The 27,495-nt window shown below is 50.1% G+C and overlaps 1 protein-coding gene across 2 annotated transcripts in view; it reads right to left on the bottom strand.

The window, feature by feature from the left end:
• The window catches only part of USP48 (ubiquitin specific peptidase 48), a 44,320-nt gene that overhangs the window by 7,687 nt on the left and 9,138 nt on the right, over window positions 1–27,495 (bottom strand). The window contains exons 5-15 of one of the 2 annotated variants that reach the window (XM_044282453.1): window positions 26,638–26,762; window positions 18,040–18,148; window positions 17,824–17,957; window positions 17,664–17,746; window positions 10,443–10,622; window positions 8,726–8,854; window positions 8,404–8,553; window positions 7,486–7,686; window positions 624–738; window positions 410–543; window positions 256–327 (exon numbers count right to left, since the gene is read on the bottom strand). In XM_044282453.1, coding sequence (XP_044138388.1) covers window positions 256–327; window positions 410–543; window positions 624–738; window positions 7,486–7,686; window positions 8,404–8,553; window positions 8,726–8,854; window positions 10,443–10,622; window positions 17,664–17,746; window positions 17,824–17,957; window positions 18,040–18,148; window positions 26,638–26,762 — 1,432 coding nt within the window. The remainder of the gene's footprint in view (window positions 1–255; window positions 328–409; window positions 544–623; window positions 739–7,485; window positions 7,687–8,403; window positions 8,554–8,725; window positions 8,855–10,442; window positions 10,623–17,663; window positions 17,747–17,823; window positions 17,958–18,039; window positions 18,149–26,637; window positions 26,763–27,495) is intronic. The other variant, XM_044282454.1, reaches the window with a different exon arrangement.

Genomic DNA, 27,495 nt, shown 5'->3' with positions numbered 1-27,495 from the left:
GCAGCACTGCCCCCATTGAAGCAAACAGGAGCAGCATTGCAGTATCTAGCGCTGTCCACTGCAGAAATGGATGGAGCGGTATCCTTCCAGCGCCACAGTTACTGCCGAACAGCTGATGAGTAGGGGAACAGTGGGCCATCAATATTGAAGTACAGGAACGTGATTGCAAGGCACCTATAAATTACCATACCAGACTATAGTGCTTTCATGGTTAAGGAACAGCTATTGTCCAGTCTGAAATATTAGGGGGCTTACCATGTTGGCAGACTATGTCTTCATTAAACCCGGTCTCTAAGTCCTCTTCTCTTTTCTCCTCCAGCAACTCTTCTGTAGAGAGGAGACAGATATTGGAAAAAAACTCCTTGTGTCGCTGTACAATACTCTTCTGCATTGGATTCAGAGATTTTACCTTTCTTTGGGGTGCTGCCATTGATCTTTAGGTCTCCCTGATCAAACTCATCATCTTGATGATGGCCTAGCTGCTCAGTAGCCAACTGTCGCCATCGTCGTAATGACGACTTGCCAATCCAGAAGCCCTCATCACTGGGGAATGAAATAAGAAGGAGCGTGAGAGGAGCTGCATATAGTAAGTCTGTCGTCTCCTCAACATGACCCGCACTCACCTGGTCACTGAAACTTTCACCAAGTTTGCTATGCTCTTGTGGTCTTCATTTAGTTGGTTTTTCAGCCGCAAGACCCGACACCTCTCTACCACACAGTCCTTGCACAGAGACTCAGCTGTGAGAAAAAAAGAAGTCCCAGCACAATCAAGCGCTGCAGAAACTCAACCAGTATGACCCAAGGAGACTTGCTTCTTTGATCTGTTAGCTAACTTATCATTGCCACATTGCTGATATGAGGCTCATTTTCCTTATATACCAAATGGAAGAAGTGTTACCAAGGGGACATGCCTGTTCTCCAAGGACAACTTTAAAGGGGTTTTCCGGGATTTTAATATTGAGGCCCTATCCACAGGATAGGTCATCAATATAAGATCGGTGGGGGTCCAACACCCGACACCCCTGCCGACCAGCTGGTTGAAGGGAAGGCCGCTCACCATCGAAGCGGTGAGCAGGTGTAACTACAAGCTGTACCATTCATTTCATTGGGATGGCTCGTTCCTATTCAAGTGTATAAAAGTGAATGGGACGACTTAATTACACCTGCTCGCCGCTGCACTGTTGAGCAGGTAAACAAACAAGGGAAGGCTGCATTTGCACGGAGCGCAGCCTTTCCGTCAACGAGCCGATTGGTGGGGGTGCGGGTTTCAGACCCCAACCGATCAGATATATATGACCTATCCTGAGGATAGGTCATTAATAACGAGATTTTTGTATAACTTACCAGTAAAATCTCTTTCTCGCTCTTTCCTTGGGGGACACAGAAGACCTTGGGTATAGCTCATCTCCATAGGAGGCGTGACACTAAGTGAGAACTGTTAAGCCCCTCCTCCACAGCTATACCCTCAGCCTGGAGAGAGAGACTGCCAGTTGCGTGTCCAAGTAGTGAGAAAAGGCAAAGTCCAAAAGTGGAACCAACAAGCCAACTACCCAACGGGTAAAACAAACTCGGAAACAAAGAATGGGTGGGTGCTGTGTCCCCCAAGGAAAGAGCGAGAAAGAGATTTTACTGGTAAGTTATACAAAAATCTCGTTTTCTCGCCCAATTTCCTTGGGGGACACAGAAGACCTTGGGACGTTCAATAGCAGTCCAAGAGGGGAGGGACCACAGCACCAGGGCAAAGCACCCGAAGGCATCAAGAAACCGCCGCCTGCAGACCAGGCGGCCCAAGGCAGCAGACGCCGAAGCCCCAGCGCGCACCCTGTAGAACCCAGTAAGGTGTGCAAGGAAGACCAGCGACCGCCTTGCACAAAAGCATGGCCGAAGCCTAATGCCTCCGGCCCAGGAGGCACCAACCGCTCTGGTGAAATGAACGGTGACACCAAGCAGAACCCTGCCCTTGGTGCGGTAACCACAGCAATAGACACAGAGAGCGAAGGAAGCCACCCTGGAGGCCGTCAACCCTTTGCGCGGACATCCTGGAAACACAAGAGACCGAACGCCGACAAGAGCCGGAGATCTCCAAGGAATAACTGCAAACCCAAACAATCTCCAAGCGGTGAAGCGCCCGTTCCCGGAGACGGGAAGGGGATGACCAAAGCCTCGTAGATAAGAAGGCAGATACCACCCTCAGAAGGAAGGGACGGGATGGAGAAACAGCCCCGTCCTGGAAAAGGACAGAGGGCACAGAACACGAAGGGCCACCCATCAGGCACCCGTCAGACATGATGGCAACAGAAAACACAACTGTACAGGACAGCAGGAGTAGGGAGAACTTCTACAACGGCACCAAGGGAAAGAGTGGAGCGCCAAGAGCTCAGTGTGTAGTTCCCGGAACGGTACAGAGGAACCAAAGAGCCACTCTGTGGAAGAAGGTCATGACAGGCCCAGGAGGGCCAGAAAACGCTGCAAGGGGAAGGACAGCGCCGACACTTGAGTAACAGAGTCCCAGTCCCAGGGTCAGGCCGGACTAGAGAAAGACAAAACCAAGGGAGAGAAAAGCAGAGTGGGGGAATGCCCCACTTACCACAAAACCTAGTCAAGAACCCTAAGTCCGACAACCGAACCCGGACGAAGCACAGTCGGGAGCGAACACTAGCGCGCTCGCAGGAATCGCCTGGCAAGCGGGAAAAAAAAAAAAAAACCAATGTGACCAGGTGCAGACCAGTAATACGGCCCAAGGGTCGGAAGAAAACTCCCGTCGGCCCCCGAACAACATAGTCCCGTATCCAACCGGAGTGGGTGAGCAGAAGGACAGACGGAAGAAACCGGAAGGGTCCGCCCAGCAGCCGACAGATGCCAGGACAAGACAGGCCAAAGTCCAAGTCGACGTAGCCACCACAGGAAGGAGTTCTACAGTCCTGGTGAGGGAAAGTCAAGGACAACCGTGACCGAAGGGTAGTCCTCCCAAGTTACCGAAAAGGTAAGTCCAGCAGGACCATATGCCCAGAATGGAAAGGCAATCTGCACCCAGCGGGAGGACAGAACGCAATAGGCCTGGCAAACAGGCACACAGCTAGTACTGCCAGCGAAAACGAGGGAGACGGTACGAGACCACAAGTAACACCGGAACCATCCAAATGAACAACCATGCTCACCCCCGAAGGGGAGGGGGCAATGACGAAACAGCCTCTGAGGCCTGGCCGGTGCAGAAGCCACCTCGGAGAGACAACTCAGAAAGGAAGCCAAAACAACCGAGCCGGCGAGGAAAAGCAGTCGAGACAGAGGTCGGCATAACACCCTCCGAACAGAAAGGAGGAATGGCAAACAGGGAAGCCACAGGACAGTTCAAAGCCGAAAACCTGCTACTCTGTGAGACGACCTGCACATCGCCTCGCAGAAGGCGAAAACCCGGAAGAACCCAAAAGTGGAGGTCCCTCAGACCTGGATAGACTAGCACCCAAGAGAAGTTGGGTGACCTACCCGAGAGGAGCGGTCTGTTCCTGGTAGCAGATCAGACTGAAGTGCAGAAGGCGCCAAAGACAACGCTCTCGACCCGACGGCTTGTGCGGGGAAGCAATGTCACGGGAGGACGAACGGGTACGCATCAAGGTACCCCGAACACCCCCAGGTGGAAGGGCCAATGAACATGGCTGGTGCAGTCACAACGGGACCACACCAGAGAATGAGTGCCACCCAGCTCGGTGCAGTAGCGAGCCAGCAGAGCCCGTCTACATATATACAAGGTATACAGCGGTGAATACATTGGGCATTCATTTGTTGTGTGTTGGACAACACCTTAGGCTCATACAGGTGGACAGAATGACCTCTTCAGAAAAGAGTGCAAAGCTAGCGACAAGCAGCCTCACCCCAAGAGAAAAAAGTATGTCGCAGGAGGAAGGGAGGCATACGTACTAGCAAACCGCAGGCAGCGAGAAGGCCAACCCACCCACGGGAGGAGAAGGGAAACACGGCCCAAACAACGCACAGAGCGCACAGCCAAGCATCCCACAGTATCCATGGAAGTGCAAAGTGCAACCCGAACGGGAGTAATGCACAAGGCTAGTACAGGGGGCATGCTATGGAACGCAAGCAGTCCGCCCAGAAAAGGGGGAAGAAAGGCACCTGGCAAACTCTGCAGACGGCAAGAGTGCAAAGGCCCGCACCAAAGGACCTAGTGAAGGGGGAAGGGCACGCACAGGATTATCCTGGCATTAAATTATTGTGCAATAATCCAACCAACACCGAATTTTGTGAGAGTGCAACGAGTAGTTCGCCAATGAAGGGGAACGTCCAGTACAGCATATAGAAGGACAGCCGTGAATCTCATGAGCGCGCAAATTACCGCCCACGGAATAAGAAGTGGTCATGCACAAGGCCAGCACCGTTTCCAAAGGGAGTGCAAGCAGCGCACCCATGTTTAGAGGGCCATGCTCCCGGCCAGCAACGTATTCGGTGAGGGTGCAATGAATCGCACACGGCAGCATCGCATCCCAGGAGAGCGCGAGCACCCCGCCACGGACGGGGCCATGCACATGGCCAGCAACGTACTGGCGCAAGAACAAACACCGTCAGTGAAGGTGCATGTATGTCGCCTGAGGAGAGGAGGCATGCCCATGCCGGCAGCAAAGCCAGCGAGAGTGCGGTACACCGCCCAAGGAAGGGGGGGGGGGGCCATGCCTATGGCTGGCAGCGGATCCGGTGAGAGTGCAAGCACCCCGCCATGGAAGGGGGTCAAGCACGTGGCCAGCAACCTACCGCGAGAGAACAACCCCAGCCAGGAAGAGTATGTATGCCGCCCGAGAGAAGGAGGCATGCTCAAGGCCGGCAGCGAAACCAATGAGAGTGCAGCCTACCGCTTATGGAAGGGAGTCATGCACAAGGCCGGCAGCGAATCCATTGAGAGTGCAGCGTTCCGCTTATGGAAGGGGGACGTGCACATGGCCGGCAGTGAACCCAATGAGTGCAGTGTTCCGCATATGGAAGGCGTACCGCCATAGAAGAGGGTTACACACATGGCCGGCAGGAATCCAGTGAGAGTGCCGTGCTCCTCAAGGAGGGGGGTCGTGCACATGGCCAGCACCGTATCCGGTGAGAGTGCAATTCTTCTGCCCCAGAAGGGGGTCATGCACCTGTCCGGCATTAAATCCAGTGAGAGTGATGCACATGGCCAACCTGTAACTGGAGAGGCGACGTTCTGCCTATAGACGGGGCGCTTGCCTTTGGTCAGCGCCGTATCCCGGGAGATGGCAAGGGTCCGCCTAGAAGGGGAACATGTAGCTGGCCAGAACCGCAGCCGAGGAGCGCAACATGCCGCCTACGGAAGGGGGGCATAGCGTGCGGCCAGCACTACTGCATCAGGCTGCAGCGTCCTGCGCAACCATTCCGTTATTTATTAACTTTACGACAGCGAACCCAGTGAGAGTGCTTCCTTATTTTTTTTTTTTTTTTAAAACACAGCCACTCTGAGGCAAAAAAAGGGGCCACCATACAGGGGCACAATCTCACACAGGCCCACCAGGAAGCCCAGGACATAGAGGGTGTCCTCTAGATGGGAGCCGGCCCCTGGTGGCCGGTACCCAACAGGTTAACAAACCTCCGGCCTAGGGGGCGGCGCTGCGATCCCCTGGGGGCGGGGGACCTCCAGGCGGGAAGAATTCGCGCCGCGAGAAGTTCCCGCCCCCTCCAACCGAGGCTGGAAGTTTGTGGCCTAGTAGGCCGTGAAGCCGGGGCCTAGATTTTCGCGGCGCCCGGCCGACCGGGAGTACCGGCGGTCGGCCGGGACCGGGGGGGAGCCGGCTGACGCATGCACTAACGGCCGCGGGTGCCCACCCCGCGGGCCGGCAGAGACAAAGGGCCGGATTGCGGCCGTGCAGGCCGAAGCCTGGGTCAAAAGTTTGCGGCACCCGGCCGGGAGCCGGCTGACGCATGTACTAACGGCCGCGGGTGCCCCCTGGGTCAAAAGTTTGCGGCTCCCGGACGACCGGAAGCCTCAACAGTCAGCCGGGGCCTGCCGGAGCATCGCGCCCAGTACATGCAGGCCGTGAGGGCCTTGCGTCCGGCAGCTTCTGGAGCCGGCAGCTTCTGGAGCGGGCCCCTGGCCCTAGACACCGGTAAGGAGAGCGGGGGGGGGGGGGGGGGGAGACAACGAAGTCCAGCACTGCACCCCCTGCCCTAACGGACCAGGGCAGTCAGCGCGGGCCCCCTGTACTGAATCTGCGACCGGTAAGGAGGAGGGCCGGCATAACCCCTGTGTCAGGGGCAGCTAGGAGCCGGACTCCGGTCCTAAAGCAGATTCCTCCACAGCAATCCATTGCTCACCCCTGTGCAATGCCCTATGAAGGGGCAGTGTATAGTCGCCCCGCGGTCACCAGTATGGTGGTGGTGTGGGGCTTGGGCAACAGCTGGACATGAGAGACAGCCCTGGAGCCAGAAACATGGCTGTTCCCAACGACACCTCAGGGGCCAGCCTAGGTCCAGCAGGGACCAGTATGGGGGTCCAGCACGCAGGAGACCGGGGAGGGAATGAGGGGAACGTAGGGCTGGAGAAGCCTCTCTCTTACCACAGCCGTCTTCACCCTCGGTCCGTTCCAGCAGGGTCGCCCCTTCAGCTACTGGCACCGTAGTGGCAGGACGCTGGAAGAGGGGCTTGGCGTGCGGGCGACCCTTGCGCTGGCGGGATGCAGGGGAGCTGGGCTGCCCTGGTCCACCTTGCCTTCTGTGGGGGAGGCAGCAGTGCGGATGACCGGCACTGGCGCAGCTCGACCCCGGGAGAAACAGAGAGGTCTAGTGCGTCTCTGTTGTCCCTGATGATCTGAAGAAAAAACAAAAGCAAAAATCAAAACTAAAAACCAAACAGGAGAAAAACAGCCCTGCAGTAGCAGGGAGTGTCTTGCCTCCTTGGACACTAAGCAAAAACTGGCAGTCTCTCTCTCCAGGCTGAGGGTATAGCTGTGGAGGAGGGGCTTAACAGTTCTCACTTAGTGTCACGCCTCCTATGGAGATGAGCTATACCCAAGGTCTTCTGTGTCCCCCAAGGAAATTGGGCGAGAAATTAAAATTCTGGAAAACCCCTTTAACTATTACTGCAAATTTGCTTTTTACATTTCAGAGTGATGCTGCATGGGGCTTTATTATAGGGTCTAATACCTTTCTAGGAGCTCAGTGTATAGCTTCTCTAGGACAGCGGCTGCAGTGGAGGAATGACTTATGTACATAAGTTACTGCATGTCTACTGTACCGTAGTCACGGCACTATGTGAGAACAGTACCAAAAAACAAAGGGGGTCAAGCAGGAACATTCAGCATCATAGATCATTATGACGCTGTGAGTTTGGGGCAGAGGAGCAGTGTTCAGTCCAGGGAAATACAGTCATCACATGCAGTGTGTTTCCTAATGCTCCTGTGAAACTGGTCTTACAAACTGCATCTTGTGGTTCCCCACATTTACATCGACCAGGATCTTCAACCAGTTCCAGCTGCTCACCCTTTAGACGCGGCCCACCATCGTATCTCTGATAGAAGACCTCGGCCGAGTACTCTGAAATTCTTTTCATAAGAGAGATTTTGTCAGGATGCAGCTTGCCGTGGGTACATAGGTATTTGGAATTGTCGATGGGCTTGGCTGGTGTGGATTCATCCAGCCATTTCTGGAGCCATTCAAGAGGAATAAATTCATATGCGTTATCTACGGAGAAGCAGAGCACAGGAGAGTAAAATGTAATGACGCAGTCAACGGCAGAAACTGTCATCAAGGCAGAGTCAACAAAACATATGGAAGCAAGACATCAATTCTACAAAATGTACGGAAACTCATCTACAAAAGAATGCAGGCTAAGGCGGCTTTTACATCACCGCTAACGATTTCCATTCTGTTCAATGAAAGTAACTCAAGTGCCTCCCTAATGGGGCCTCTGACGCAGACGTGAGCCCGGAGAACATACAACACTTAAGAAATCACATGGTAAACCCCCGAAGTGAGCAGGAAATGAAAAAACCAACATACAGAACAATGTGTACGAATACTACCCCAGTCAGAGGGTAAACGTTGTCCATGTGATGTCACATAACTGCACTGCTCTTGGGTTCTCGCATTGTACAGACATTGGCTCATGATCCAGTATGCATTTACACAGTGAGAGCCCACGGGCAATGAGACTACACTGATGCGCCCTACTGGGCTCACACCGACTACATATATTGTGCACTTGGGGTAGAATTCATACACTCCCATCAATAAGGTGCTTTATTTCTCATTTCCGGAGAAAGAAAGAAAATCCCATAGACTCCTTTTAACGGTCAGTAGATAAAGTAATGAAGGAGTCTTGAGCACATGAGAACGTATATAATCTACATCATGTAAAATAAACAGCTATGTATGGGAGTAATAAAATATCTTACAGACCAGCTCCTGCAGGTAACCTCTGGTACAGCTCCTTCACCTCTTCATGTTTGGCTTTCCCTTTATCCACACTCTCCCTCCGCATCTCGGACATTTCCACACACCACTCCTCAAACTTGCAGTTATCCAGCTCCACCAATTTCTGGAGGAAAACTACAAGAAAGGAAAGACGCGGTGAGTGGAGTGAACGACATCAGCTGAGGTTATCTCTGACGCCTTATGTCTATGGCTGAACTCACACTCGCCCATTCTCATCAATGGGACTGAGGCCAACAGATCATGATGGAGTCAACATTCCCAGAGGCTTAAAGGCCACACAACTCACCTGGAACCTCACACTCCACCTCTGGCATCTTTTCTACCTTCAGCCTATACACCAACATGTAGGCGTTTCGAGAGCAATGGATGCCCTTTGCACACTTGGGTTTACGTGTTGCAGCTTTAGATGGCTCTGCTAGCAAAAGGAACAGATAAAAACAAAAGAAAAGGATTATTAAAGGGAATCTCACTCCAGGCGAGACTAACAAGTACAGTAATACATGTATAGAGAGATTACTTGCAGCTGACTAAGGGTACTTTCACACTAGTGTTGTTCGGATCCGGCAAACCATATGCTTGTAATCTGACATCCCTTTTTTTCCGGATCCGGTGAAATACTGGATCAGTCTTGTCCGGTATCATCCGGAATAACGCATCCGGTATAAAAAAAAAAAAAAAAAAAAAAAAGATCAAAGGCGAAACCATCTCCTCCTATATCCCAGCGCATGCACAGACCGGAGAACCGGATCCTGCGACGCGGCAATTTCCTTAACACTTGGTACCGGATCCAGCATTAATACATCTTTATGGAAATTAATGCCGGATATTGTTCCTGGATTTTGGCTGGAAAAAATACTATTTTGTCCAGTCAAATACTGTACAAGGGACGGAACGGAAGACATCCTGATGCATACTGAACGGATTGCTTTCCATTCAGAATGCATTAGGACAAAACTGATGCTTTTTTTTCCCCCCGGTATTGAGACCCTTTACCGGATTTCAATACCAGAAAAGAATAACGCTAATGTGAAAGTACCCTAAGGATCAGTAATTCGTAGGTCAACCCATCCCAATTCTCTTGCTGTGCATCTGCAAACCAGCCAGACTACATGGAGAGAATTCCTATGCATGCACACATGATGGAGAGAATTTCATGATTAGTCTGTAAGCACATAGCCAGGGAATGGGGGTCAGTATTAAGATACAAATTACTGATCCAGAGTCAGCAGCAGGTGAATGGCTGTACTTAATAGAGCTTGCTTGAGGGGACAGATTCCCTGCAAATTATGAAGTCATTCCAGCCACATGGGTTTATGCAACAGAAAGAGAAATTACTATACCCCGCCTGGTGGAAGGGCACAACATACTCAAGTGACCAATCACCTCCTGGTAAGAGGCAACAAAACCAATATATATCCAAATACTATTCACACTGGCACAAGGCATGTCAGGAAAAAAGCATGTTGATCTTGTGGGAGGTCACAGAGTAGAAGCAGCATAGGTCCCAGCAGCACAGAGTATTTCAAGACTATCCAACGTAAATTTCTTGTAAGGGACTAGCACATTAAAAAGGTTGTCTTGGCTTTTACTATTGATGACCTATCCTCAGGATAGGTCATCAATATCAGATCGTTGAGGGTCCGACACCGCGCCGATCAGCTGTATCAGGAGACGGGGCAAGCAGTGCACACATGCAGTCTCCCTTCTCTCTGCCTGTCCGCTGCTGCGGTCTATGGTCTTTGCCATAGACAGCAGCGGTGAACAGGAAGAGAGAAGGGAGACTGCACGTGCGCAATGCATGCGCCGTCTCTTCATACAGCTGATCGGTGGGGGTTATCAATAGTAAAAGCCAAGACAACCCTTTTAATGCTGGTGCGTAATAAAACATCTGGTATAGTAACATAGATAATCACTGCACCAGTATGTTCCAGAGCTGTACTCACACCATTGCAACAAACACAACAAATCTGCCATAAAATTCACTCACGACGTAAAGGCTTTACCTAGTTCTTCCTCAATTCCCAGTTGCAGCTTCTTTCCTTCCATCTTTTCTATCTCCTCATCATTAAACTTGTACCACTCGGAGGTCTGAGGGTCCTTCACGTGGGCAATGTAATGTCCGGAATAAGCGCTGACCCCTCTGTGGATGAGGACAGCACTCAGCTCATACACATATTGACTGTCTGAATAAAAAAAGGAGAAAAAGTACTAATCAATATAAGCAGTCTTAAAAAGTCTAAAAAAGGTAAACTATACAACCAGAATGACCACACTTAGGCTACATATGTGTTTTGCGGTCCGCAAATTGCGGATCTGAAAAAAAAAAAAAAAAAGACAAAAACGGAAGACATTTTTTTTTTTTGTGGATCCATTGTAACAATGCCTAAAACGGACAAGAATAGGACATGTTCTATTTTTTTGCGGGGCTACGGTACGGACATACTGATGCGGAAAGCACAGTGTGCTGTCTGCATTTTTTGCAGGCCCATTGAAATTAATGGGTCCGCATCCTATCCGCCAAAAAACCGGAAACAAACGTTCGTCTGCATGTAGCCTTATGCTGTATTAGTTATATGCTGTATTACACTCCAGAGCTGCACTCACTATTCTGCTATTGGAGTCACTGTGTACATTATTTATCCTGTAATGATCCTGAGTTACAGCTTGTATTAGGCTCGGTTTCTGTGTGGTCAATGGCCACCAAAATTTGCAGGTTAACAGAGGTATAACCTTCAAATTTGACATCCACGCGTGGACAGGGTTGCTGACAGCCCATGGTAATGCTGCTGTATTCTACAGAGCTGTAGTCACAATTCTGCTGGTTATTGGAGACAGTTGGAAAGCTTCTTGGGAGACACCTAAAGAGCGCTGATAAAAAAGGAGATTTTTGTATAACTTACCAGTTAAATCTCTTTCTCGCTCTTCCTTGGGGGACACAGACCTTGGGTATAGCTCAGCTCCCTAGGAGGCGTGACACTAAGTAAAACTGTTAAGCCCCTCCTCCATCAGCTATACCCTCAGCCTGGAGATAGAGGCTACCAGTTGCGTGTCCAAGTAGTGAAAGGATAACAACCAATAACGGAAACAACCAGCCAGCAACCCAACGGGGCGCCAGACCATAACCCTGTAACCAAACACAGAAGGGTGGGTGCTGTGTCCCCCAAGGAAGAGCGAGAAAGAGATTTAACTGGTAAGTTATACAAAAATCTCCTTTTCTCGCCCATTTTCCTTGGGGGACACAGACCTTGGGACGTTCAAGAGCAGTCCAAGAAGGGAGGGACCACAAACCCAAGGCGGAACACCACCAGAGCATCAGGAAACCGCTGCCTGCAAAACCAGGCGGCCCAAAGCAGCATCCGCTGATGCATGCGTATGCACCCTATAGAACTTTGTGAAAGTGTGCAGAGAGGACCAAGTGGCTGCTTTGCACAACTGTTCAGCCGAGGCCCGATGCCTCTGCGCCCAGGAAGCTCCGACTGCTCTGGTGGAATGAGCAGTGACGCCGAAAGGCGGAGGTCTGCCCTTGGCTCGATAAGCCTCAGACACCGCCAGTTTAATGAAACTGGCAATAGCCACCTTGGAGACCGCCAACCCTTTGCGCGAACCCTCCGGAACCACAAACAGGGAGTCCGTGCGCCGAAAGGACCCGGTGACCTCCAAGTAAATCCTCAACGCCCTGACCACATCCAGACGGTGCAGTTCCCGTTCTCTGGGGTGGGAAGGAGAGGGACAGAGCGACGGAAGGACGATGTCCTCATTGATGTGAAAGGCGGAGACCACCTTTGGCAGGAAAGTCGGGACAGGCCGAAGCACAACCTTATCCTGGTGGAAGATCAGGAAAGGTTCGGAGCAAGAAAGAGCCGCTAACTCCGACACCCGTCGGAGAGACGTGACGGCCACAAGAAAGATGACCTTGCAGGACAGAAGGCGAAGGGAGACCTCCCGTAAAGGCTCGAAGGGGGCTGATTGGAGCGCCGAGAGCACCACATTCAGGTCCCAGGAAGGAACTGGAGGGCGGTACGGCGGAACAGAGTGAGCCACCCCTTGTAAAAAGGTCTTAATTGGCCCTAGAGGGGCCAGGGGACGCTGGAGAAGAATAGACAGCGCCGAAATCTGACCCTTCAGAGAACTGAGGCACAGCCCCAGGTCCAGACCCGACTGGAGGAAGGACAGGATTGTGGGAAGAGAAAACCGGAGAGGTAGGATGCTCCGGGACTCACAGAACCCCAGATAGGACCTCCAAACCCGATAGTAGATCCTAGAGGATACGGGCTTACGAGCCCGGATCATGGTGCGGACTACGTCCGCGGAGAAACCCCGTCGCGTTAAGACGGCGGTCTCAATAGCCACGCCGTCAAACGTAGCGAGCCTAAATGCTCGTGGAAGATCGGTCCCTGAGAGAGAAGGTCTTCCCTGGAGGGCAGTGGCCACGGTGCGTCTGCCAACAGCATCATTAGGTCGGCGTACCAAGACCGGCGGGGCCAATCCGGGGCGATTAGAATCGCGGGGACGCCCTCTGCCGCGATCCTCCGAAGAACCCGTGGCAGGAGGGGAAAAGGAGGAAAGACGTACAGAAGGGAGAATTCGCGCCACGGAAGGACGAGCGCGTCGGCGCCGTATGCCTTCGGGTCCCGTGCCCTGGCCAGGTATAGGGGGACCTTGTGGTTGAATTTGGAGGCCATGAGGTCCACGTCGGGGCGACCCCAGCGAAGACAAAGGGCTTCGAACACCTCTGGGTGCAGGGACCATTCTCCCGGGTCGATGGTGGACCGGCTGAGGAAATCCGCCGCCCAGTTGTCCACCCCCGGGATGTAAATCGCAGATAAGGCCGGCACGTGCGTCTCCGCCCAGAGGAGAATGAGGGTCACCTCTTGCATCGCTGCGAGTGCCTCCCTGATGGTTTATGTATGCCACAGCCGTGGCATTGTCCGATTGGATCCGAACAGGGTGGCCCCTCAGCAGATGGGTCCAGTGTCTGAGGGACAAAAGAATCGCCCTCAGTTCCAGAATATTGATTGGAAGTCTGGACTCCGATAGAGACCAAACGCCCTGGACGGACCGGGGAGGGAAACCCCCCCCCCCCACCCCCGTAAGCTGGCATCTGTGGTAATCACCAGCCAGTTCAGTGGACGGAAGGACTTCCCCCTTAGAGGGATATGCAACCACCAGCCGAGGGAAGCCCGAGCCAGGGGAGGCAGAAGAAAGGTCCTGTCCAGACTCCTCGGTGATTTGTCCCAGGCCGACAGAATTGCCCTCTGAAAGGTGCGGGATCGGAATTGTGCGAACGGCACCGCTTCGAAACAGGCAACCATCTTTCCCAACAACCGCATGCTGGATCTGAGGGAAGGGCGGTGATGACGGAGGAGACTGCGAACCGACCCGCGAAGGGCCAGACGCTTGCCCGACGGAAGGCGGACCTCCGCCAACTCTGTATCCAGGAGCATCCCCAGGAAGATCAGCCGTCTGGAGGGGGTAAGGGAAGATTTGGGGTGGTTGATAATCCAACCGAACCGCGTCAGGGTCTCCAGAGTGAGTTCCACACTGCGGGATGTCTGAGAGAAGGAGGGTGCCTTGACCAGGATGTCGTCCAAGTATGGGAGAAGAAAAACACTTCTTGAACGTAGAAGGGCCAAGACAGGGGCCAGGACCTTGGTGAACACTCGAGGAGCCGTCGCCAGACCAAAGGGAAGGGCGACGAATTGGAAGTGATCGTCCCCCACCGCGAAGCGCAGGAAGCGGTGATGACATGGAGCAACCGGAACGTGGAGGTATGCATCCTGAATGTCAATTGAGGCCATGAAATCCCCTCTTTCCAGGGAGGCCACTGCGGACCTGAGAGACTCCATCCGGAATCTCTGCAGTCGGAGAAAACGGTTCAGGCGTTTTAGGTCCAAGATCGGACGCACTGAGCCTTCCTTCTTGGGAACCACAAAGAGGTTCGAGTAGAACCCCCTGAACCTTTCCGTCGGAGGCACGGGGGCGACGACACCCTTGTCCATTAGAGAGTGAATGGCCGCGAAAAAGGCGGCCACTCGTACGGGATCTCGCGGAGGACGGGATCGGAAGAAACGGTCTGGCGGAATGGACGCAAATTCGATTTTGTATCCGCAAGATACAATCTCGAGCGCCCATGCGTCTGAGATGTGGGCCCGCCATACGTTCCTGAATAGGAGAAGGTGGGGGCGCACCTTCAGGCAGAGGGCTGCTGGCCTGTGGGAGCCCGTGCAGGCTGGGACTTGCGCCAGGTAGGTTGCGTCCGAAAAAACGGCTTCTTGCGTCTATCCTGGGCTGGGCCAGAGGAAGAAGAACTGGCCGCGGGTCTAGACCCGGTGGGCTTGCGAAAGGACCGAAAATGGGACGAACCAGCGCGACCACGGGGGGCGCCCATTGGCCTGGACTGGGGGAGGTGAGTACTCTTCCCACCCGTGGCCTCTGATATAAGTTCGTCCAGACGGGTTCCGAACAGGCGGGAACCCGTGAATGGTAGGCCGGCCAAAGAGCGTTTGGAAGCGGCGTCCGCCACCCAAACCTTCAGCCAGAGTTCCCTCCTGACAGAAACTGCCAGGGCAGAGGAACGGGCAATGAGGGCACCCGCATCAAGGGAGGCCTCACAGACGAATTTTCCGGCCTGAACAATTAGTTGGGCTAAGGAACGGAGGTCCTGAACAGGGACGTCCGACCCTAACTCCCGTTCCAGTTGCAAACCCCATTCAGAGACCGCTTTGCCAACCCAGGCGGAGGCAAAGACCGGTCTAAGGGCCGAACCAGAGGCAGTAAATATGGCCTTGGAGAGGGATTCCGTACGACGGTCCTCAACAGACTGGAGGGAAGATCCGTCCTGTACAGGAATAGTAGTGCTTTTGGACAGGCGAGCCACGGGAGGATCAACCTTAGGCGGGGATGTCCACGTGGTCACAGAATCCGCTGGAAAGGGATAACAAATGTCCAGCTTTTTGGGTGTAATAAAGCGGACGTTAGGCCGAGTCCAAGCCTTGGATACCACAGAAGAAAAATCAGCGTGTATGGGAAAAACCTTGGAGGCCTGTTTGGGGCGGAGAAAGGACACGCCGGCCTGTTCAGAGCTGGGGGGGTCATCGTGTAGCTGAAAGGTATCACGGATGCTAGTGACAAGATGCCCCACCGCGGACGCCAATTTGGACGGAAGCTCTGAGTCCATGTCCACGTCCGAATCCGCCAGTCCTCCCTCAGAAAGCGTATCCCTTTGAGAGGATAGACTTGACTGAGCTCGCACGCATGGCGGAGAGAGCGAAGCATCTGGAGAAGATGTGCGCTCAACCCTTGAACGTTTCTGAGTATGCCGGGCCCTGGAAGATTCGCTGGGAGGCAGGGAACCAGTGGGGGCGGCAGAAACGGTAGTCCCAGCGGGTGCGACAGGGATTGTGGCAGCCTGCGGGAGAGGCGGTCTATCCACGAGACGGCCCACTACGTGTGTAAGGCTTTCCACCGCCTGAGACAGAGACCTAGCCCAGTCAGGGGGTTCAGAGGCACCGGGGGGCGCAGCGGGAAGCGGGCCCTGCACCGGGGCCTGACATGCAAGGCAATGCGGCTCAGATTGCCCCCGCGGAAAAAGTTCCTTACAGGCGGTACAGGCATGGTACCAGGGTTTGGGGGCACCTGTGGGATCTGACATGCTGAAGTGTGGTTGTACTCTAATATAGAGACCACAAAGGGTTATAGCAGCTATGACCAGGAGGGTTAGGAGAGGGTTAACTGTCCTACCAGTGCCTCAGAAGAACGTCAGGAGATGGCCCAGATCAGCAGCAGCAGAGAAGCAGTGAACAGCAGTGAGCAGCAGAGAGCAGCAGAGAGCGCCCACAGAAGCCGAGCGATGTACACAGGAGGTTAGAGTCCCCCACCGTGTCCCAGCTTCCTGTCAGGAGTGAGGAAGCGCGGGAAACCTCAGCAGAAAGCGCGGGGAACAAGCTCCGCCCCCTCCAGCGCTTGAAATGTCTCCTGTGAAGGAGAACGTAGCTCCGCCCCCAAAATGACGCGCGCGTAAGCCCCGCCCCCTGCCGGGACCGCTAAGCCCCGCCCCCCGTTCTCGGCGAGAAGGGGGAGAGAGAGAAGAGAAAAATGGAGTCAGCCCCGAATGAGGGGGAGGGGGGGGGGGGAGAAAGATAGCAGCGTGGGGGGGAACGGCGTGGGGGTGCTGAGGATGCTGCTGTGCTGCATTGTCCTGCAGATGAGCGCTCAGAATGAGCGACCACGGGTGCCCCCCTTACCCAGAGGGGTAGATGCTGCAGATAGGGACGGGGTATGGGCTGGAATAGCCATCTCACCGTCCGACGTCTTCACCCTCAGTCCTTTCCAGCAGGGTCGCCCCTTCAGCCACTGGCACCGCAGTGGCAGGAAGCTGGAAGAGGGGCTTGGCGTGCGGGCGACCCCCTAGCTGGCGGGATGTAGGGGAGCCATTGCTGCCCAGATCCTCCTATTGCTTCTGTGGGGGAGGCAGCAGTGCAGATAAGTTGGCACTGGCGCAGCTCAACCCCGGGAGAGCAGAGAGGTCTAATGCGTCTCTGGTATCCCTAGGAAAAAATAAAATAACAAAATTAGAAGAAAAAGTAAAAATAACAAGGAGAAAACAGCCCTGCAGTAGCAGGGAGTGTCTTGCCTCCTTGGACACTAAGCTAAAACTGGTAGCCTCTATCTCCAGGCTGAGGGTATAGCTGATGGAGGAGGGGCTTAACAGTTTTACTTAGTGTCACGCCTCCTAGGGAGCTGAGCTATACCCAAGGTCTGTGTCCCCCAAGGAAAATGGGCGAGAAAGGTAAATTCACCCCATTGTTTCTGTTTTTACAACAGCATTAAAGGGAACCTGTCACCACAAAAATGCAATATAATCTGCCAGCAGCAAGTTACAGAGCAGGAGGAGCTGAGCAGATTGATATATGGTTTTGTGTGAAAAGATTCAGTATAACTTGTATTTCATTTATTTACATTCCTTCTCATTTTGGTTGACTTCAAGAAGGTGGACCCATCAGTGATTAACAGCTCTTATTATACACCGTCCTAGAGGGAAGACTGTCAATCACTGATAGAACCGCCGCCTTGATCTTCAAGACCAGAATGAGCAGGAATATAAAAGAATGAAATAAAAGTTATACTGAAGGTAGACCCCCTGTAAGCAAGTAATGGAGCAGCCTAGAAAAGAAGAGAAAGTGAACTGAGAATGGGTCCACCTCCATAATGGGAAAATAACCAACCTGTCTGGTCCAGGAATGGATCCATTTCCAGGGTTTCCCCAAAACCAATGTACGTGTTCAGCTTCTTCTTGTGGCCCGTTTGCCTGCAAAGAGTAAACGTGACCATCACCAGAACTGAACGCTGTGAGACACAATGGTGCTGCCGCCACTATCAACGCACCTGTCAAAGACGAAACGCATGAGCTGCAGGTTGAGTGTGGGTGGCAGCTTTAACAGGCGGATCTTTCGGGTGGCATTCTGCTTACTCTGACAGTTTTCACAGAAATATCGATTGTCTCCTTCCAACTTCTCCTCCTGCCAGAAGAGAAACCAAGAAAGTGAAGCACAGTAGTGCCGAGCAGGAGGCAAGAAAGGACCATAGCAGTGACAACATTACCTTTAAGAACTCTGTGACGCAGTCCGTCAGCTGCTTGTGTCCTTGGATATTCAGCTCCAGCTCATAAAACTTAGAGACCAACTTAGATTCTCGGCCACAGCGATTACAACTACAACACAAGGAAGAGGAGAGGAGACATCAAGAGGAGCATAGTACACTGAAATACAAGAAGGTAGAGGCTAGTTCTGCATTTCTCAGTTCATCAGTATAGAGTCTAACTCCCTGCAGTTGGTGAAGGCTTTATGCCAACCTGCAGAGACCGGATAGTGGCCTCTGTAAAAGATGTGTGAGGCACATGGTAGAGAGGATCATCCCACCATTTCTACTAGTGAAGGACGATGCTCTGGTAGAGTAACTCCCTAATGTTTACTTATTATCAGAGTTGCACCTTTTACAAGCAGGAGAAGCCGCCCTGGGCTGTCTTCCATGGAGATACTGCCCATGGAGCAGCACACAAAGGGACGAAAGGGAAGCTGTGAACAGCCACATCTTTGATATTTGTATTACAGTGGATTTACACCGCACAATTGTCGGGACGATGATCAGGAACGAACCTTACTACGAACGCTTAGTTCCCAATAATCTGTCTGTGTAAGGGCTCATTCAGACGGCCGTATGCTATCCGCAAAAAACGCAGATCCGTTTTTTTGCGGATTAGATGCTGACCCATTTACTTCTATGGGGCCCTTTTCTATTCCATGGTTCCGCAAAACAAATGAAACATGTCCTATACTTGTCCGGGAAAATCAGGACATGGCCCCCATTGAAGTCTATGGGTCCGCAAAAATACTGAATGCTATCTGTTTTTTTTCGGATCCGCTAAAAAACGGATAGCATTCAGTATTTTTGTGGACAGCATACGGCCGTCTGAATGAGCCCTAAATGTGCTGCTGCTGATCACCCGATGAACGAGTAACACACTTGAGCAGCAGACAGCACCATAAATCATTGCTTCTGGGCAGCAGATCTTGCTGTGTGAACAGTGAAACAAGGAATCTGTATGACCAATGGCTACTGCCCATATAGAGGAGGGGATCTTTACCGCCACTGAAGAGCAGGCAGTTATCAGGAAGGGAGGGTTCCCTCCCGATAATTGCCTGCTCACTCGACACATAAATGTGCCATTACCTTCTCACTAGACAGTCCACAATTTGCAGCATCACTCCCCGGGTGAACACATAAAAGGACAGCAGTTATTATTGTGCTTAGAAACCAACCAGTGAAGCAAGAAAGACCCGTCATTCTCATGGAGGCAGCATGCCTGGGATGAGAGAATATGGAGCCATCAGCGCTTAAGCAGACTGGAGGTATCCAGGGGACAGAGAATGGAGCAATGAAAGTCCACACAGCGGGAAATCACATGGGAAGATTTACTGGAGAAGTAGAAGTCCCAAGAGCATGTGCACTGTACGTGAGGAGGGGGTCAATCCGGCTGCAAAAGGGTCTCGCTGGGTCTCACAGGGCTAAACATCCATGAGAAGCTACAATTGAAGGAGTTGTCCCATTGCAGTAGCTTACCCTCTATCCACAGGAGAGAGGATAAGGCTACTTTCACACTAGCGTTCGGGCGGATCCGTTCTGAACGGATCCGCCCATAATAATGCAGACGGAGGCTCCGTTCAGAACGGATCCGTCTGCATTATATTAGCTAAAAAAAGCTAAGTGTGAAAATAGCCTGGGACGGATCCGTCCAGACTTTCAATGTAAAGTCAATGGGGGACGGATCCGCTTGAAGATTGAGCCACATTGTGGCATCTTCAAACGGATCCGTCCCCATTGACTTACATTGTAAGTCTGGACGGATCCGCACGCCTCCGCACGGCCAGGCGGACACCCGAACGCTGCAAGCAGCGTTCAGCTGTCCGCCTGTCCGTGCGGAGGCGAGCGGAGCGGAGGCTGAACGCCGCCAGACTGATGCAGTCTGAGCGGATCCGCCTCCATTCAGACTGCATCAGGGCTGGACGGCTGCGTTCGGGTCCGCTCGTGAGCTCCTTCAAACGGAGCTCACGAACGGAAACCCGAACGCTAGTGTGAAAGCAGCCTAAGTCTGATCGGCAGGGGTCTCTCCATTGGAGACCCTGTCAATCACGATAACAGGGGTCCATGTTCCCCCATTTGAATAGAGCAGCAGAAAAAAAACTCAAAAAAAAACACAAAAAACACACATGCGTGTGTGCTGCGCCAATTAACGCTATGCCGTAGATGGTACTTGTCTATCGCTGGCAGCTGCATACAGATGAACGGAACAGCGGTGCACATGTAACTGCCGCTCCATTCAAAAAGAGGGAGCATGGGCCCCCACTCTTGTGATCAGCGGGGGCGCCAGAGGTCAGACACTTCAATTCTATCCTGTGGTTACGGGATAAAGTTGCTGTAATGGGAAAATTCCTTTAACCACTTCCAGACCATTTATCCAACGTCCTGACAAGGCCTACTTTTGCAAATCTGACAAGTGTCACTTTCGGTGGTAATAACTTTGGAAAGCTTTTACTTATCCAAGCAGCTTAGACTGTTTTTTGTGACACATGGTTCTTCATGTAAGTGGTAGATTTGGGTCGATACATTTTACATTAAAAAAAATAAAAAAATAAATTTTCAAAAAATTTACAATTTTTTAAATTTGAATTTCTCTACTTTAAAGATGGGTAGTGATACCTCACAAAATAGCTCTTACTTAACATTCCCCATATGCCCACGTCATATTGACTCTTTGTAAAATAGGAATTAGACTTTACTGGTAATTCGGTTTCCAGAGATTCCCTGATGACAGCACCACAGGAGGATGCTCCCCTTTGACCTTCTTGGGACAGGAAACAGAGGTTAAAAGGTGTCTCCCACCTCCACCCTCAAGTGTTTTCCAGATTACTACACCAGGATGGATGCAACCAATTTATAATAAAAATAAAAAAACAAAATCTTATATGCAATATTTACATAGTAGTTAGTAAGGGAGGGAATGTACGGGTGCTGTCATGAGCGAATCTCTGGAAATCAAATTACCGGTAAGTCTAATTCTTAGAGTCAGGAATAGTCCCGAGACAGAAACTTTTTGATTCTGCCAGAAAACTAAATCTTGACAGAATTTGTGAACCCAGTCGTATCGCTGAATGTCTATCTGCATCCTTGATCAACAGACCTACCTTTGTTTATAGGCTTAAATACTTAGAGGAAGAATAAATTGTCTTATTAGACATCGGCCATAAAAAGGATGCCCTTTACCTGTAAGCCTAGTCTATATGGTAAGTACCATTGCGTAAAAGTGACACGCTCTAAAACCAGATAAAATATTGGAACATCATATATAACCACTGCACCGAGTAAAAAGTTACTGTAGACCCCCATTACAGTTCATTCCCAAGAGCTTAATTGTTAAAATCTGATAAACAACCAAGTCCGGAAAGTCTACAAGGTACAGCACTGGCACACGGCAGGCATGGACATCAACGATGAGATAACCAAACTGTACCATTAACTTCATACCGGTCCAGGACAAGCTTGGGATCCCGTACCAGGAGGTGTTGGTATGAACTCAAGGAAGAAGAAGGGGAGGTACCCTCCCGATGAAACCAGGCCAACCGAGAACCCACCTGGCCGCATAGCTTCAAGGTCAGAAGCAGTCTTAATGGTTCCACAGGACCTGTGCAGCGTACGTAGCCGCAGCCTATACCGTTATGTTCAAAATAATAGCAGTGTGTTTCTTCTAATAGCTTTTATTTCCATACACATAAATGCATTAGGAACACTACACATTCTATTTCAAATCAAAACGTGAAGAAAAATATATCAAATTTGTGCTGTTCCTCTAAAAAAATTGAAGAAAAGTGAATATTAGACTGTTCAAAAAAATAGCAGTGTTTGTATTCTTCTTTACAAACGCAAACAATCACTATATAAACTGAAAAATGTTTGAAGATTTTGCTTTCCTTTGAATCAATCACTTCACTAATATTTAGTTGTATAACCGCTGTTTCTGAGAACTGCTGTACATCCGTGTTGCATGGAGTCAACCAACTTCTGGCCCCTGTGGTATCCCAGCCCAGGATGATTGGACTACATTCCAAAGTTCTTCTCTATTTCTTGGTTTTGCCTCAGAAACTGCATTTTTGATGTCACCCCACAAGTTTTCAATTGGATTAACCACTTCCCATCTGGGCCATTTGCCCCCTTCCTGACCAGGCCTAATTTTGCAAAACTGACATATCTCACTTTATGTGGTAATAACTTTGGAACGCCTTTATTTATCCAAGTCATTCAGAGATTGTTTTCTCGTGACACATTGTACTTCATGATAGTCATAAATTTGAGTCAAAATATTTCACCTTTATTTATGAAAAAATCCCAAATTTACCCAAAAATTTGAAAAATTCGCAATTTTCTAAATTTCAATTTCTCTGCTTTTAAAACAGAAAGTGATACCTCATAAAATATTTATTACTTAACATTCCCCATATGTCTACTTTATGTTGGCATCATTTTGGAAATGTCCTTTTATTTTTTTAGGACGTTAGAAGGCTTAGAAGTTTAGAAGCAATTCTTCCAATTTTTAAGAAAATTGCCAAAACCCACTTTATAAGGACCAGTTCAGGTCTGAAGTCACTTTGTGGGGCTTACATAGTGGATACCCCCCATAAATGACCCCATTGTAGAAACTACACCCCTCAAGGTATTCAAAACCGATTTTACAAACTTTGTTAACCCTTTATGCGTTCCACAAGAATTAAAGGAAAATGGAGATCAAATTTTTAAATTTCACTTTTTGGGCAGATTTTCCATTTTAATCCAATTTTTTCTTTAACACATCGATGGTTAACAGCCAAACAAAACTCAATATTTATTACCCAGATTCTGCGGTTTACAGAAACACCCCACATGTGGTCATAAACCGCTGTATGGGCACACGGCAGGGCGCAGAAGAAAAGGAACTCCACATGGTTTTTAGATGCCGTGTCCCATTTGAAGCCCCCTGATGCATCCTTACAGTAGAAACTCCCAAGAAGTGACCCCATTTTGGAAACTAGAGGATAAGGTGCCAGTTTTATTAGTACTATTTTTGGGTACATATGATTTTTTGATCGTTCATTATAACACTTTATGGGGCAAGGTGACCAAAAAATTGGTTGTTTTAGCACAGTTTCTATTTATTTATTTTTACAGCGTTCACCTGAGGGGTTCAGTCAAGTGACATTTTTATAGAGCAGATTGTTACGGACGTGGCGATACCTAATATGTATACTTTTTCTTATTTATTAAAGTTTTACACAATAATAGCATTTTTGAAACAAAAAAATTATGTTTTAATGTGTCCATGTTCTGAGAGCTATAGTTTTTTTTTTTTTTAGAGAGATTTTCTTATGTAGGGGCTCATTTTTTGCGGGATGAGGTGATGGTTTTATTGGTACCATTTTGTGGGACATACGTGTTTTTGATCACTTGGTGTTGAACCTTTTGTGATGCAAGGTGACAAAAATTGCTTGTTTTGACAGTTTTTTTTTACGGTGTTCATCTGAGGGGTTAGCTCATGTGATATTTTTATAGAGCTGGTTTTTACAGACGCGGCAATACCTAATATGTATACTTTTTTTTATTTTTTCTATTTTTTTTAAGAAAATTTATTCCTTACTTGGGGACTTTTTTTTTTTTTTTTTTTACATGTGAAACTTTTTTTAATTTTATTTTTTCAACCCTTTATTTTTTTTAATTTTATTTTACACTTTTCGTCCCCCATAAAGGTCATACAAGACCTCTGGGGGACATTTGCTTCACTTTATTTATTTTTTTCACTGTTGATTTCTCCTGTAACTGGGGCTGACATAGTAGCCCCAGTTACAGAAGAAATGCACCCCCCAGAGAGGCTGTACAGCATGATTCTGCGCTGTACAGCCTCAGAGCAGGGCTGATCGAGGTCTCTGAAAGACCTCACACAGCTCCTGCACTCTCCGGTCCCGGCAGTCTCGGTGAGCGCTGTGTCTGCAGCGATCCGGAAGGCAGGAACACCTGGGAACTGTCCCTGCCTTATCTCTGGGTTGCCCTGCTGTCACTGACAGCGGGCAACCCGATCAGCAGCTGCACGATTAGCGTGCAGCTGCTGTTTCTGAAAGGACGTTTTAAAACGTGCTTTCAGAAATAGAGGTCCACCCATAGGACGTTTATATCCTATGGGCGGACGGAAAGTGGTTAAGATCTGGGGATTGGGCTGGCCACTGCATAACGTCAATCTTGTTGGTCTGGAACTAAGATGTTGAACGTTTACTGGTGTGTTTGGGGTCGTTGTCTTGTTGGAACACCCATTTCAAGGGCATTTATTTCCTCTTCAGCATAAGGCAGCATGACCTCTTCAAGTATTCTGATGTATTCAAACTGATCCATGATCCCTGGTATGTGATAAATAGGCCCAACACCGTAGTATGAGAACATCCCTATATCATGATGCTGGTCCACCATGCTTCACTGTCTTCACAGTGTACCGTGGCTTGAATACAGTGTTTGGGGGTCATCTAACAAACTGTCTGCGGCCACTACACCCAAAAAGAAGAATCTTACTTTCATCAGTCCACAAAATGTCTCTTTAGGCCGTCAATGTGCTCTTTGGCGAATTGTAACCTCTTCAGCACATGTCTTTTTTTCAGCAGTGGGACTTTGCGGGGGCTTCTTGCAGATAGCTTGGCTTCACAGAGGCGTCTTCTAATTGTAACAGGACTCACAGGGACCTTTACCCTGGGTTCACACCTGAGCGTTTCTGAGACGCGCGTTTTACGCGCGTTTGTGTGATTGACTGCAGTGTTGTCCAATGAGTCTATGGGCCAAAACACGCGACAAATGCCCCCAAAAAAGCTCAAGAACTTGTTTATGCGTCGGGCGCTTTACAGCGCGTTCAAACGCGCTGTAAAACACTTAAGTGTGAACCATTCCCATAGGGAAGCATTGGTTTTCACGTGTTGAGCGTTTTACAGCGCGTTTGAACGTGCTGTAAAACGCTCAGGTGTGAACTTAGGGTTAGACCTTCTTTGATCTTCCTGGAGCCGATTGTTGGCCGAGTCCTTGCCATTTGGGCTATTCTTCTATCCATTTGAATGGTAGTTTTTTCGGTTTCTTCCACGTCTTGCAGGTTTTAATTGCCATTTTAAGGGATTTGCGATCATTTTAGCTGAGCAGACTATCATTTTCTGCACTTCTTTGTATGTTTTCCCCTCTCTAATCAACTTTTTAATCAAGGTACGCTGTTCTTCTGAACAATGTCTGGAACGTGGTCTTTTCCTCAGAATTTCAGAGAGAAACGCACTGTAACCAGCATTTACAACATTTGCTGCCTTCCTTCCTTAAATAAGGGCAATAATTGCCACCTGTTTTTCAAAGAATGAATGACCTCACTAATTGAACTCCACACTGCTATTATTTTGAACATGCCCCTTTCAATAAGTGATTGAATTACAAAGAATCAGAAGCATGCTGTTGGATTTCTATTACTCTACTACACCTGCTAGTAAATTATTTGCCATGTAGAAATATCATTTCTACCAAAAACAGTGATTGATCGGGTTAGTGATGTCTGACTGCTATTATTTTAAACACAACTATATGTGCGAGCATGGCTGCAAGTGTAAACGTGGACAGAGGCTGAATGTGGACAGAGGCAACGAGCCACTGTGCAGAGGCTGCGTGTGGCCGCGGGCCATGCCCAGAGGCACATAGCCGAACTGTTGAGACAATCCAGCTGGTTAAACACATGTCTGGTTTACTTGCCTGACAAGTAGTTTGCCTGGTTTACTTAACGGTGTGGGCATAACTACCGTGAGGGGGAACGGTGTGGGCATAACTACCGTGAGGGGGAACGGTGTGGGCATAACTACCGTGAGGGGGAACGGTGTGGGCATAACTACCGTGAGGGGGAACGGTGTGGGCATAACTACCGTGAGGGGGAACGGTGTGGGCATAACTACCGTGAGGGGGAACGGTGTGGGCATAACTACCGTGAGGGGGAACGGTGTGGGCATAACTACCGTGAGGGGGAACGGTGTGGGCATAACTACCGTGAGGGGGAACGGTGTGGGCATAACTACCGTGAGGGGGAACGGTGTGGGCATAACTACCGTGAGGGGGAACGGTGTGGGCATAACTACCGTGAGGGGGAACGGTGTGGGCATAACTACCGTGAGGGGGAACGGTGTGGGCATAACTACCGTGAGGGGGAACGGTGTGGGCATAACTACCGTGAGGGGGAACGGTGTGGGCATAACTACCGTGAGGGGGAACGGTGTGGGCATAACTACCGTGAGGGGGAACGGTGTGGGCATAACTACCGTGAGGGGAACGGTGTGGGCATAACTACCGTGAGGGGGAACGGTGTGGGCATAACTACGTGAGGGGAACGGTGTGGGCATAACTACCGTGAGGGGGAACGGTGTGGGCATAACTACCGTGAGGGGGAACGGTGTGGGCATAACTACCGTGAGGGGGAACGGTGTGGGCATAACTACCGTGAGGGGGAACGGTGTGGGCATAACTACAGTGAAGGTTATACAATGAGGGCAATACTACTGTGAGAAAGGACCCATCCCAGGTGCCAAACACTTTAGGCACGCCACTGGCGCTGGTACTCACACAGTGACGTAGGCATACTGGCCACAGAACTGGTTCTGGATGATGTCCCGCACATAAGGATCCTTTTGTCGGGATAACTTATTTTCCAACAGACTCATGAACAGCTTGGAGAATTCCTGGGCGTCCTAGGAGAAGCAGAGAGGTAAGACGTCTGAAACACAAATGGTTCACTGCAAGATCCAAAACTCTACACAGCTGACTGATCGGGACAAGGCAGCGCTCCAATGAACCCACAGACAGGTGAATGATGGGGGCAGCGCCCAGAATAACATGGCTGACAGATGAGTAAACCAACCAGCAGTCACACCTTAAGGCCTCTTTCACACGACAGTATGTCCATTTCAGTGTTTTGCGGTCCGTTTTTCACGGATCCGTTGTTCCGTTTTTTGCTTCCGTTTCCGTTGTTCTGTTTTTCCGTATGGCAAATACAGTATACAGTAATTTCATATAAAAAATTGGGCTGGGCATAACATTTTCAATAGATGGTTCCGCAAAAAAAACGGAACGGATACGGAAGACATACGGATGCATTTCCGTATGCATTCTGTTTTTTTGCGGACCCATAGACTTTAATAGAGCCACGGAACGTGATTTGCGGCCAAATATAGGACATGTTCTATCTTTCAACGGAACGGAAAAACGGAAACGGAATGCATACGGAACACATTCCGTTTTTTTTTGCGGAACCATTGAAATGAATGGTTTTCAAAAAACGGCCCGCAAAACGGAAAAAAAAAAAAAACGGTCGTGTGAAAGAGGCCTTAATGGGCATATCTGATTTATATCTATTTAAAGGGAACCTGTCACCAGGATTTTGGGTATAGAGCTGAGGACATGTGTTGCTAGATGGCCACTAGC

This window comes from Bufo gargarizans, chromosome 2 (genome assembly GCF_014858855.1).
Source record: "Bufo gargarizans isolate SCDJY-AF-19 chromosome 2, ASM1485885v1, whole genome shotgun sequence".
Taxonomy (NCBI): domain Eukaryota; kingdom Metazoa; phylum Chordata; class Amphibia; order Anura; family Bufonidae; genus Bufo; species Bufo gargarizans.
This window is presented reverse-complemented; position numbering and strand designations above follow the sequence as displayed.